Raw genomic sequence first — 13,830 nt, forward strand, 5'->3', positions numbered from 1 at the left:
GGTCGACGCGGCAGCCAATCAGAATCGAGATTCAAGAGGACTGCGTCCTCCATGTTTTCTTCCTGATTGGCCGCGTTCCACCCGACAGGGTTAATTAAGAATTGTTTATGATGTTTCTTTCAATGTTTTTTACGCAGAAAATGGCGATATTGTACACATATATCAATTATTTTTTTTTAAGTCGTTTGTTATTGTATGATATAAAATAATTGACTATTATAATTATCTTAATTGTTTAAATGTTAATTATCGTTTTTTGATTCGGTTGTTGAAAGGGTTTAGTTGACCTAGGCTAGGCTTACATTTATTTTTGTTTTTCACGACACAATTTTAGGAATTTGGTTTGCAAGGAAAGCACATATATATATATATATCATATATATATTATATATATTAATTATATACTATATATCTATATATATTATATATATATATATCCTTTCACGATATCAGACTTGAATAAAAACAGCTGCGTCTAGAAAATTAGAAAATAAGTATATCGAAAGACTCCGATAGACGATGTTCAAAAACTTTTTTTAACCTAATTACCAGACAACAAAATACAGGCAGAGAGAGAGAGAGAGAGAGAGGAGAGAGAGAGAGAGAGAGAGAGAGAGAGAGAGAAGATTAATTTCTCACTCTTACGAACCGATGACGTAAAAACGTGAAACTATGTGAGCGAGAAACATTTACTAATAACGTTAGAGAGAGAGAGAGAGAGAGAGAGATTATCTCTCTCTCTACTATCTATCCCTCACAATGTGATGACATAAATATGTAAATAAATATACACGAAAAGAAACACTACGACTCTCATCCCAGAGCGTAGAAGCCGACGTCCATTTTCTTTCTCATCACAACAAATGCGTCGTCGTGTCCGAGCGAAAAATCCCCATCAAGTTATGTCGACGTTTCCCTAATTAACCGTAAGTCCGAAGCTAATTTAACTTCTAAATTCATATAATAATCACCTAGGGTCTTCAACCTTTCTAAAATGGGCGGTAAATCTAATCTTTTCACGCCCATGAGGGCGTAATAAGGCGCCAAATGTGAGGGAGAGACGATGGGTTGGGTGGGTTGGAGGTTGAAGTTTCGATGTCTGTCGGGAGTTCTCGGTATTTATAGAATTTATTTCTTTTTGGTTATTTATTTCGCTTCGTTTTTTATTTTATTTTATTTTTATTTATTTATTCTTTTCGTGTTTTTTATTATTACTAATTATTAAAAGGAGGTTATAATTGTTAAACGAGATGAAAACAGGAACTTGCTATAATGGAATATTGCGAGGTCACTCTCTCTCTCTCTCTCTCTCTCTCTCTCTCTCTCTCTCCTCTCTCTCTCTCTCTCTCTCTCATGGTGAGGCCTAGATAATAAATATTGTCACAATAACCTATGACAATCTGGACTCTCTCTCTCTCTCTCTCTCTCTCTCTCTCTCTCTCTCTCTCTCTCTCTCTCTCTCTCTCTCTCATGGCCAGGCCTAAATTATAACAATAGGCTAAATTTGACTAAGGCTAGGCCCAAATTTGCAACTGGCAAAGCATCTCTCTCTCTCTCTCTCTCTCTCTCTCTCTCTCTTCTCTCTCTCTCTCTCTCTCTCTCTCTCTCGGTCTCTCTCTCTCATGGCCTGGCCTAAGTTCTAAAGAATTAAAGCTAGGGACGACTCGGTTTAATCCAAATTTTCAGTCGCGAGAAATAATTTACAAGACAGGTAAGGCCTACGAAAATACATAGGTCTTAGAAACGAAAATACCTATGTAGGTCTATCTCATGATGAAATATCAGTATCTCGATGTGAATCGATCTTAAGTTCATATTTAGTATAATTCATTGACAGAGAGAATTAGAGACATGATGCCTATATTTTTTGTCAATTTTATATGAAAAACCCAGGTAAATGTATATTAATAGCTAATTTCCTATTTCCATGTATATTTTGAATCCTTTTGATGCTATGATACTTTAATTCACTGCTTAATATTTATATTTCTTTACCCCATCACATCATTTATGCATCTATGACCATTATTTCTGGTGCAAAAAATTTTATTTTGTGTTTCCCCACTGTATACATCATGGGGAATCCCTGTGTGACACCATCTTTATTCAGGAGAACCAGAACTGAATGAACTACACCCACTGAAATGGTGTAAATTGTGTAAATGACAAATTTATATCATTTTCAGTATCTGTAAAGAAAAGGTGCACCAGGTCCCATTACAGGGATATAGCCTAACCTAACCTAACCTAGCGTGGCAGGTCCTACCTACCATTTTTAAAAGAAGAATATATTGTGTTTTATAAACTGGAGGAACCCAGAAAAGATAAATTTATTTCCTTTTTCAGCGGCTAAAAACAGGATGCCTTTATTACGTGACTCTAAGTTCAATTAAAAACTAGTATAAGTTCTTATGAATATTGTATGAACTTGAAATGGAACACCAAACAGACTATAATGATGTTTACCTCTAGGAAATTACACGTATGTACTTTCTTATTTTCTCGGTCAATACACAGCTTATTCACTTGGCCCATATATTCCATGTGGAAATTGTGATATATGACTATTTAGGAAGTATCGTAGTACCATATTGCTTTTAAGAGAGTACAAACATTAGTAGGACTAGGTTTAATGTGTGACTTTTAATATTCATACCATTGCCATTCTTAAAAGTACATTGCGAACCAATCAACCGCGAACTTAAGCGAATTTCCCACATCAGAAAAAATAAAAATAGTGACAAAAATATATTTTATAAAGCATAACAATAGTTATACTAAACAGTTAATAATAGGAAAGACAAATATTAATAGAATAAAGAATAGGTAATTTCACTATACCTTTATTGAGGACTTTTTGGGAATATGGAAGACGGTGAGGAGAGGGTTAGTATTTGAAAGGGTAGCCCTTTTTCTTGGTCAATTTGCAGACATACCAACAGGACCTGATGGTTGTGCTGCAGTGGGTGTCTGCCTCGCCAATAACCTGTGCAAGTCCAAAGACACTTGGTTATATTCTAGATTTTTAGGTTATAGCCTACATTTAAAAATCTAAAGTGGCATTACTTATGATAAAGGCATGGGTTGCAACAGCGTTATTTGGATGAAATTTTAAAGATAACCAAATATTTAACACTGTAGGGTCGCAATACCAGGAGTTTATATAAAGCACACGATATTGCTTGTTAGAAATGAAATTAAATCTCTCCTCTCGTCTCGGTCAGTTTTGCTCTTACGCCAAATTTCATTTGGTCTAGGTCACTGACTCTTATCCCTTTCCATGATTTCATGGGCCTCCCTACTGACCATCGCCCCTCTCTCTCTCTCTCTCTGCCTGCGCTGAATTTCTCTTCACACTATAACTTAGTCTGCACCCTAGCATTCTGCAGTCACCTTTGCAGAATCATTTCCATTGCATAGTTCTTAGTAGTGTAGAACAGTTTATGGCTTCAGTATGCATAATTTTTTACCTCGTTTCCAAACGGGATTCTTTAATTTACATTTACCTTTTTTCCAACAAATTACTCCTATTTCATCTACTGTTGAGAGATCATCTAAGAATGTTTTTGTACTGTATTTATACAGGATTGGGCAGACTAAAATTTCATGAAAATTTGTAAATGGAGGTAGTTACAGTACTGTAATGTTGGTAATGTACTTACAGAAGGTTTGTACTTACAGAAAAGTTTTAACAGTAATCACAGTTACAACAAGGAAAATTCTTTCATGCTTCTATAACTTCAGGGCCAGCACCTAGGTAAAGCAGTTTATTTTTAAACCTATGGCCATTTCATACTTGCCTAGAGTAACTCATATTAAAGCTGATAACAGTTCCCTCATTTTTGCTGGTTTTCAGAGCGATATACAAGCGAAGGCTTAAGTTTAGTCTTTAATTGTATTTGCTTACAGCAGTAAAGTTCACCTGGCTTTCTTTGACTTGTGCTCTGGCAACATCTCGTGAATGATGTAGGACCTCTTTGGGATTTACTTCCAAAAGAGACCCGTCTCATCACCCGCTGTACATACTCCTTAAATTTGCTAACAAATGTAGTATCTGCATTGGCTTTGTTAGAACTGGCAGCCTCCCAATGCCTAACTGCATCACTACCTTGTGTACAGCACTTGTTCCAGGGTTAGTTTATGAAATTAGCTAACAACTGCTTTGGTTTTTCATACATGATGGGCCTGATATATGTACTGTCCTAAATTTTTTTGTTATACCGATCACACAATTTTTTCCCATACCTCAGTTGTCTATGGTCTGTGACTGTCACCCCTTTTTCAGCATGAGCTACTTGATAGCCTCTGATTTTTACTGTGATGCAGATTATAGGCTACTGGCTACCAAAACCTACTTTACGCAGCAAGACTAAACTTGTGAACACCACTAGCGTTTTGCTATAAGATATATCCACCTCAGTTGTGACGTACCACTTTCAATCTCATATATGTCAAACTGTGAAACACATTCTAACAGCCACAGGTGGTTTCAGAACCTTAGACCAGAAGATATATTCATCAACAAGGCCCTTTATTTGTTTTAATAAATTTGAGAACAGAACTGTTTGATAACCAAGGTTCCACTGTATCTCTGGACTTTGTAGTGCCCAAATAATTTGCCCTTATTGGCCATGTTTGTCATTTTTCAATGCAATGGGGTGAAGGTTGTGTATTACCTATAAGAAAGACCTTTTTGGAATTGTCCTTACTACGTTGCTGCTTTTCAAGAATACTGCATTGAAAACTTAACTTTTTTTTAAGGAGCAACTGCATAAATCATTGTTATAGTTAGGTATCTATTCAATTTTATAATAGGAATATTTTTATCCCATTTATTATCCATTCGTTGAAAAGATTTCAGCGAGTGCCTTTGTATAAATTATGAAATACGTATTTAAAGTTACCCATTTCCTCTCATCATTTCAGATGGCATCAGTAAGTGACGGCGAGGATATCGTCAGGGTCGAGGAGAAGGTTGGAGAAAATAAGTCGATCTCGAACCCTGCTCTGCACTGCGTGCCTCCTTTGCTGCCGGTCAAGAGTCTTAGTCAGTCCCTAAATGCTTTAAGCTTCTCCCTCTCGAGGGAGGAGGTTGTCCAGATCATCAAGGAAGTAAAGAACGAGCAGGACGATGGCAAGGAAAACGAGGCTACTCTCGGTGACATCACGTGCGAAGGCTGTGCGCGTCAGCGTAGCGAGCCCACTGCAGCTTCCCTGACGAGAGATTGTCGTGGCTCGCACGCGGGAAAGCATCCTCCGTTCTTAGAGTACTCGCTCGCTAACCTGCAGCTGTCTCCTGCCAAAAAGAAACCATTGTTGAGAAAGAGCAAACTCGCTGTCCTTGGTGTCAAGTACAGCTCGGAAGTGCGGAGTGGGAATTCTTCGGGAGTCATATCCAGTTTAGTGAGTTCTTCCAAAGATGCTTGTGGTGGTAAGGATTTGCCCGAGGGCAAAAGGGTCTCCGAAACGTGCGAGGTCTCCAGTTTGCTAAATGATGTTTCTCCTTTGAAGAGAGGGAAAAATTCTCTGAGTACTTTCGAAGTTCCTAAGTCGTGTGTGTTCGAGTCCCTTAACAAAAAGACGGTGTCGGAAGATTTTGCGAGCGTGTCGCAAAGTAATAACCTTTGTAGTGATATTAGAAGTAGTGTTCCGACCAAGAAGCTCGAGTTTTCGCCTCACGGATGTAAGCACCGCGGACAGCCCAAGTCCCGGAGGGCCCTATACAAGCGAAGATGCCGGAGACAGTTGCCGGAAGGCGAGCTGCCAGATCTGAAGAGTTTGTCGCTGTCGGAAAGCTCGGAAACTGCCGTCTACCGCTCGTGCTCACAGCAGGCCCGCAGTCCAGACTACGAGGACGTCACGATGGACGAGTTGGCTGCGTACCTAGATAATTTTCTGTACCTCCCAAAGAAAATGTCTCACATGGCAGAAATGATGTATACATGAAAGCATTTTATACTTAGGTTACAGTCTATACATATATATATATACTATATATGATTTATATAATTGCATCCTTAATCTTTTGTATTGAGTTTTTTCCTTTAATTGTAATCATTTGTGTTACTTGGTGCTGGAAGTGTTATGTTCAGCATTTCTTTTTCAATTGCCCCTTTGTTTTGTTTTGTTTCCTTAGAATAAGCATATTTTCAAATGCTATTTAAGTCCCCCCCCCCATAGTCTCACAGAAGGCTTCCAAAGGTTTTTTGCACTACAAATTTAAGTACTTTTTACGATCGTATGAATAGCCATTGACCGATTGGTGTCAAGTTTTAGTTGCTAAAACATAATAATCTGTTGAAGGTATTCTCTTCGGAAGTGATAGCATTGTAAATTCGAGTGCAAATTGTGGTGAATTTTTAATTATAGTCCAGTGCAGGCAGTCCCAGGCTTACGACAGGGGTTGTCGTAAGCCGGAAAATCGTCAAAAATCCTAATAAAACCTTATTTTAATGACTTTGGGCTGTATTCAAAACTGTAAAATGCATTTTTATTACACTTTTCATTAAAAAAAAATACAAATATGGATTATTTTGCATTTTTGGAGTCATATTTCTTCCGTCAGATTGGCGTCGTATGTGCCGTAACCTGGAACATGCGTCGTAAAAACTAGAAATAATTTCTGACGAAGACAATTGAAAAGTGTTGTAACCTCAGAACGTCGTAAGCCGGGGACTGCCTGCACTGTGCGCTGAAAATTAAATAGAGATTCGGAGTGGAGAAACGATTAGTACCTTGTACATTTGTTGAAATCAAAGGTGAGCTTGCGTTGAATTCTATCATGGTACTGCTGACTGATGACTCTGGTATTAACAAAATATATATATATATAATAATGCTGTAGATACACATAAATATATCAGGATTACTTTCCTTCTATTTTTCAATGGTAATGTTGGATACTTTCATTCGTTTCGTTTCCAGGTTACTGTGGTAGCTATACAGAATACGGTTGGAGCGTTTTGAAATTAGTACTATAGCCTCTTAACAGTTAGTTTTGAAAGTCTAGTAGTACACTCGTTTGTAATTGGCATTGGTTACTGATGCAGACAAGTTATATTATTGAGAACCATACCTTTGATATGTGCTGTTTATATTAGAAGCCCTAATTTACCTTTTTCAAAATAAAGATATTGTAATTTTTAGCTGCAACATTTCATTTTTTCAAAGCATTTTTTTTTTACCTGCGAGAGTTGGTCTTGGAGTGAAGATATTTTTAAGAGAGAGGACACAGTTGTCGAGAAGGTTTGTCTTGGGAGAATAGAAGTTGGTGAATCCTTTTTTATTGTTTTCAGATAGTTTTTCATTTCCTTAAATACATAATTCAAAACTTAACATTACACACAATTATTCTTATAGTATCATCATTTTACACTTTTTTCTTTTTTCTTTTGTCTCTTTGCTCGATTTCTTAACTTCCCCTTCCTCTTTTTCTCAGCAAGCTCCTCCCGCTTCTGTTTCTGCTCATACCACGTCTTTGTTCTTGAGGGAGTTCCTTTCCCTTCCGTCATGGGGATCGATGACCGCCGCCCTATTTTCGTGACGACTGGTCGGCATCGTCAGCTTCTGGTGCTGCTTCTCGGGAATGAACATTCTGCCCACGGGAGCTCTTATGGACGCCTCAAAGTCTTGGACTCTTGAAAAGGGGTACGGCAGTTCGCTCACCTGAGGAAGAGAATGAATCAATTTTTAAAATATGAATGCATTGTCATCGCTGCAAATCCTTCTTACGTGAGCTAAGGTTAATGGGAGCTTCATGAAATACCCTTTATCAACCCGGTCCTCACGTAAACAAGAAAAAATCAAAGATGAATATGAATGAATTGTGGTCAAGTAGTAGATGTTCCTGCAGTCCCTTTCTCCAGCTGATGGGTCTATAGTTGGTAAGTAAGTTGCAGCCTTAAGTTGTGCTGATGCTTCAAACTCTTTCAAATTCTGTTGCTCTCCCAGGGTCAAGAAAGCAGCCAATCTTTGACAGTTTAAGAGCAACAGTACAACTTATGCAAGCAACTGGGCTCACAAACATCACCTCTACACATTACTATGCTGGAACAGTGCACCCAGGCTGCTACTGGTGCTGAAGTCCATACGAACCAAATGTACTTTCTCATAGTGAGACATACCATGATATGAAAATAAACATCCTGTTGTTCCCTATTCCCTATCTGATGAACTACCTAGTGCGTTTACTTTTCTAAGATCGCTAGGGTGAGGCCAGGTAGAAAAGGCAGAGTTGTCATATTTACGGGTATGTAAGTCCCATTAAATGCTTCCCGCAGATATAATCCATCTTAGGAGGATTCGCTTTGGACCTTGGGAGTCTAGGGAAAGCGTTTGCTTCTTCCCTGTTAACTTTTTTTTTCATTCCAAATTCTACTTAGCTATTCCTTCTTTCTCTTTCTATAATTATAGATACGCTGAGTGGCCTGTTGGCTCCGGTGTTTGGACTTGAAACATAAATTCATAAGTCAATCGATCTATTATGCCCTTGGAAAAGACAACTACGCATTCCTTCTCTGCATAACATTTTTATCAAAATCATCCAAGTCAGTCACAGGACTCGCTTTCTCTTTTCTTTTTTGAAACACTGGAGATTCCACTATATTTCCCACCTCTCTTGCTTGCTTCTCAAGTCTACGAATAGTTATTTGTTCCGACACGGCATACAAACCTTCGGTCCTTTTACAATAGGAAGATACTAGCGGCAGCTGGATAGGTCGTAAGCTTTCGAACAAGGGTTCGGTAGTTAACTGCTTGTCCGACAGGCCGCGCTGCGCGCGACTGGGAGGTAAACAAATCACTTTTGCTTTCGGCCTCACAGTGGATGGACGTGTGTGTTCGCTCTCTGCCCGCTGCTCGTCGTTTGCTTTCTAAGTTTGTTTGTAATTGTGTATGAAAGAGCTTGTAAGTACAATTATTCTCTCTTCTCATATTAATTACTCCTGCAAGTGAATAATGATGGAATCTCCTCGCCTCGCTACCCCAAGGAGACTTTGCCCGTGGGTATCGAAGGCGCAAAATGCGGGAAGTTTAGATCATTCCCGGAGATTGACCCTCATGTTTTGTGTGCTCGGTGCCGGGGGCGGGGGCGAATGCACCCGGGCCGAGCCCTGTGATGTGTGTATTGACTGGTCGGTAGGCGCAGTGGACATTGTATGAGGGCAGGAAGAAGCGAAGGCCTGCAAAGGAGTCGTCGGAAAGCTCTCCCGCGACTCCTTGGTGACGGACACTTCGTCTTCTTTCCTGCCGCTCCCCGCTCAACTTCCACGTCTCGCGCCTTCCCCTTCGGGAGGGGTGTCTAGGTCCCTCCTCCTCTCCCGACGTTGTAGAGTGGAGGGGAGGGTCGGCTAGATACCCCGACGTAGAGTTGTATTCTGGGTCCTCTATCCGCTCGTCTTCGCGCGAGCGATAGAGGATCCTTCTAATCACCCGACTTTTGCCTCCTCAGGTGCGGTTGCCGTGAAGGATGACCTCGGACAGGTGTGGGCATCGTTGGGACTGCAGGGCGTGCCGAGTGTCCAGGGGCTGCTCTATCATCTCGCTGGCTCCGTGGCGGTTACGCATGCAACGGTCACAACCACCACCACGACCCTGACAACACCCGGCTACGGCTTCCGCCGTCACCTCCTCATCTGGTGTACACCCAGCACGCGGTCTCTGTAACACCCACAACATCGGTGCAGGGGCCAGTCGCCGTAACTCGGGGGAGTGTGATGCCGCCACCTGGGTTTGCCGTGCTGCCGCGACCAGACTTCATGTTGCCCGAAGAGCTCGCCCCTGGACCTCCCACCGGTACCGATGACGTCTGTGCCGCTGGTTCGACCAGCTGTACCACCCTCTCAGTCTGCCGTACCTGCCGTGACCACCGCTGCTGTTTCCTGTTCCTGCTCCTGCCGTCTCTACTGCCGTTCCTGTGATGCTCGCACCTGCTGATGTTGTTCCTGTTCCTGGCGCCGCTGCTCCCGATGCTGGTCTGTTCGGACAGGTACGTCCGGGCCCTGTTGCTTCGGCAACAGCAGCCCCGGCTCCGTCCTGGATGACAGACCTGACGTCGGTCCTGAGGAGGTTGACGAAGAAGAAGAAGAGGAGGAAGGTGTCGTCGTCGTCTTCATCGTCTTCTTCGTCGTCGTCTGCCGCCTCTTCCCCTTCTTCTTCTAAGGCTCCCCCGCCTAAGAAGAAGAAGGTCGCCTCCCCCCCCCCCCCCCCCTAAGAAGTCTCCTTCGGGAGCTTCTAAGGGCCCGTCTCGCTCTGGTGAGACGGGGGTGTTTCTTCCGCTGGTCGCCCTGCTCCTTCGGGAGCAGGACCCGTCTCTTCGCAAGGAAGAAGACTAACGGGGACCAGAGGGGTGCCGGCTAACACCGGCACTTCCTCACGCTGCTGTCAGTGGTTCGGCCACGCAGCAGGATCCGGCTCGGCCGCTCGTTCGCGAGAGGTACCGAGTGTACGGTCGCCTACCAGCGACCGTGCAGCCAGGAACCAGACCTCTGAGTCCGCTCAGCGTCAGGTTCACGGCACGGAGCGGAAGACTGGTGAAAGCCGCTCACGCGACTCTCACCAGACCAGCTCTCGCTCTCGCCTCGCGGCGAGCAGCTGGCTACCGGGCGGACGTGACGGTCCATGACCGGCCACGGGCTGAGGCTGGGAAGAGGTCCCCCCGTTCGCCGGCACCAGCCACGGCTGGTACCAGCGAACTGACGCACGTGAGGATACGCACCGGTCTCACCGTGACAGTGGAGCTCGCCGGTCGCCTGACCGTCGCTCTCACAGAGAGCGATCGGGTACGGCGACCAGCACCAGCTCCTCTGACACACGAGACCGGGGCCGCTGTTCTCGGTCCAGCCGTTCTCCACAGCGAGACGGCTCGACTAGGTCTGCAGCTCGATCGCCACCGCGGTTGTTGGCGATCGCCTGCAGTCCTCCAAGCCCGCTGGTTCTGCCAGTGAGCGAGGAGAGAGCGTCAGGTCTGCCTCTCCCATACCTTCAACCTCCTCGGGTTACACCGGGAGGGGCGAGGTATTGAGGAGTGATCGTGAAGGGTGCGCCCTTCAGGATCCCGCCACGTCGTCGTACGTACCAGGCTCGGTTCTCGGACCAGCCAGGTCGTACGCACAGGTGGTTGGAGGAGACCGAGAGGGGGCTGTCGCTGCTCCTCTCCTTGAGGGAGGAGGGTCTCGGGAGGTGCTCCTGTTTGAGGGACTGGACGTCCGACTCCACAGGATGCAGTCACTCCAGAGATCCAGAGGAACTTTGCCGAGGTTATTGCGCTGATTCGTCAGCACAACGACCTCGGGGAAGGATCGCCGCTCCCCCCACCATCCGAGCCCACGTCCCGGCTCGAGTCGTTCTGGGGCCCGAAGAGGGAACCCAGACCGACGGTGGGTTTGCCGCGATCAGAGCTGGCTGACTCAGTGCTGGACCAAGTTGAATCGCTTGTCTCTGGACAGGACGGTTCTCTGAAGTCTGGCAGGTCTAGCAAGCTACTTCCACCTCCTCTGCTACGACAGCGGCGGTTTTACGTGCCATCTGAAGATCCGATGCCGCCCAAACAGGTGAACCCGGAGTTAGCTAGGCTGACTCCGGGTGTGTCTCTGCAAAACAGCTCCTGTCCGAGAAACCTGTGGTTCTCGCAGCAAGAGGCACGAGGCCTGGAATCTACCGCCATGGCAGCTTTCCAGGCCGTCTCCTGGCTAGATCTGTGGTCCCTCACAGTATCTAAGGTCGCAGCCAACTCCGGGGGAATTTCTCCCGAAGATGACTCGGCCTTCAGGAGACTTTGCCAGTCTGGGGGAAGAGCCATCTCTTTCCTTGCCCACCAGACGGTGAACCTGTGGGCCAACCTGGTCCTCCGACGAAGGGACGCTGTCCTTACTCGGGTTTCCAGGGCGGCCGGGCGTGAAGCGGCATTGGGACTTCGAAACGGACCTTTACGGAGTTCCACGTCTCTCTTCCCAGGAGAGATGGTGGACGCTGCGGTGGACAGACGGCGCACTGATGACAGTGACCGTCTGGTTCACCAGGCAGTCTCGAAGGCTTCTGGGCAGCCTCGGACTGCGGCCAAGTCTAAGAGCTCGGCTAGCGCTTCCTCGGCTGCTAAGACGGTTGCTGCGTCGAAGCCCCGAGGAATGACTCTGTCTTCTTCGACTTCTAGCAAGGGGGGCCGTAACCAGCCCTCCTCCCAGCCCTCCTCATCCCGTGGAGGCTCTGGGAAGAAGTCGAAGAAAGGGGGGAAACGCTAGGGACGGCGTTCCCCCTCACCTGCTGCCGGAAGTGGGGGGGTGCCTGGCCAGCCATTGGGCAACTTGGCAGCGCTACGGCGCCGAGACCTGGATTGTAGATGTCCTTCGGGAGGGATATCTATTACCCTTCGAATCTCGGCCACCCCTCACCTCCAACCCGGTCCAACAGCAGTCGTACGTCCCCGGGTCACCGAAGGACGTAGCACCTCAGACAGGAGATCAAGACCATGCTGAGCAAAAGAAGAGGCTGTAGAGATCGTCACGGATCAGTCACCGGGCTTTTACAGTCGACTCTTCCTGGGTGGAAAAGTCTATCGGGAGGCTTGCGCCCGGTGATAGATCTCTCTCCCCTGAACCGGTTTGTTCGCCAGACCCGGTTCACGATGGAGACGGCACCGCTCAGTGCTCGACCCATCCACCGGGAGAACGATTTCATGCTTTCAGTGGGACTTGAAGGATGCGTATTTCCAAATACCCATTCATCAGTCCTCCAGAAAGTACCTCCGCTTCATCCTCGACGGGACGGTGTACCAGTTCAGGGCACTGTGCTTCGGTCTCTCAACCGCCCCACAGGGTGTTTCACATTCGGGCGAGTGTTCACTCTGGTTGTCTGCTTGGGCCCATTCGCACGGGATACGTCTGATGAGGTATCTCGACGATTGGTTAGTCCTGGCGAGCTCCCGCTCGCAGTTTTGCTACAGGACAGGGATCGACTGCTCGAGTTCTGTCGCGATCTGGGATCGTTGTGAACTTCGAGAAGTCCGATCTCGAGCCCAAGCAGAGGATGAAGTACCTGGTATGCTGATCGACACGGTAGCAGGGCGAGTCTTCCCCGCAGACTCGCGGATCAGCAGATTCAGGGAGGCAGCCAACCAGTTCCTGTCTCGGCAGGAACAGGTAGCTCAGCGATGGCAAGTCGTGATCGGACACCTGTCGTCACTCGAGAAGTAGTCCCTCACGGGCGTCTTCACCTGCGGTCTCTGCAATGGAGACTAAAGGAGAGTTGGTCACAGGCGACGGATCCCCCAAGCTTTCCAGTGTCACTGACACAGGAGGTGAGGCAGGACCTAGCCTGGTGGCTCGACGACAGGAACCTCTTAAGAGGAGTGCCTCTGCGCACTCCCCCCCGGACATGCAGCTGTTCTCAGACGCATCGACCGAGGGATGGGGCGCACACCTGGAGGAGTTGCTGACTTCAGGAGTGTGGGACGAGAACGACAAGCACCTTCACATCAATGTACTGGAACTCAAGGCAGCGTTCCTCGCTCTCCAAGAGTTTCAGGACCGCTTGATGGGACACTCAGTGGTGTTGATGTGCGACAACACCACGGTGGTGGCTTACGTCAACAAACAGGGGGGCCTAGTGTCTCTCCCGTTGTACCAGTTGACTCGGCAGGTGCACGAGTGGGAATCAGGCCATCCCACTCAATAGAGCTGTCGGCACGCTACAGTTCCAGGAAGAGCGGAAGGTGAGATAGCAGACACGCTCAGCCGTCGGGATCAGGTGATAGGGACCGAATGGTCCCTACACCAGGACGTGGCGGAAAGGCTCTTCGACCTGTGGGGGCGACCAGTCGTGGATCTGTTCGCCACC

At 46.2% G+C, this 13,830-nt stretch overlaps 2 protein-coding genes and 1 pseudogene across 2 annotated transcripts in view; 1 reads left to right on the forward strand and 2 right to left on the reverse strand.

Moving 5' to 3' along the window:
* LOC135204597 (U3 small nucleolar RNA-associated protein 14 homolog A-like) overlaps positions 1 to 1,026 on the reverse strand; it is a 39,853-nt gene extending 38,827 nt beyond the window's left edge. The window contains exon 1 of the mRNA XM_064234747.1: positions 972 to 1,026. Coding sequence (XP_064090817.1) covers positions 972 to 1,026 — 55 coding nt within the window. The remainder of the gene's footprint in view (positions 1 to 971) is intronic.
* On the forward strand, positions 806 to 6,189 carry LOC135204792 (oxidative stress-responsive serine-rich protein 1-like). Its single transcript, XM_064234969.1, has 2 exons — positions 806 to 926; positions 4,927 to 6,189. The coding sequence occupies exon 2, from the start codon at positions 4,927 to 4,929 to the stop codon at positions 5,944 to 5,946; it is 1,020 nt and encodes a 339-aa protein (XP_064091039.1). The 5' UTR covers positions 806 to 926; the 3' UTR covers positions 5,947 to 6,189.
* A 1,365-nt stretch (positions 6,190 to 7,554) lies between these two features.
* LOC135204598 (U3 small nucleolar RNA-associated protein 14 homolog A-like) overlaps positions 7,555 to 13,830 on the reverse strand; it is a 42,843-nt pseudogene continuing 36,567 nt past the window's right edge.

Source organism: Macrobrachium nipponense, chromosome 47 (genome assembly GCF_015104395.2).
Source record: "Macrobrachium nipponense isolate FS-2020 chromosome 47, ASM1510439v2, whole genome shotgun sequence".
NCBI lineage: Eukaryota > Metazoa > Arthropoda > Malacostraca > Decapoda > Palaemonidae > Macrobrachium > Macrobrachium nipponense.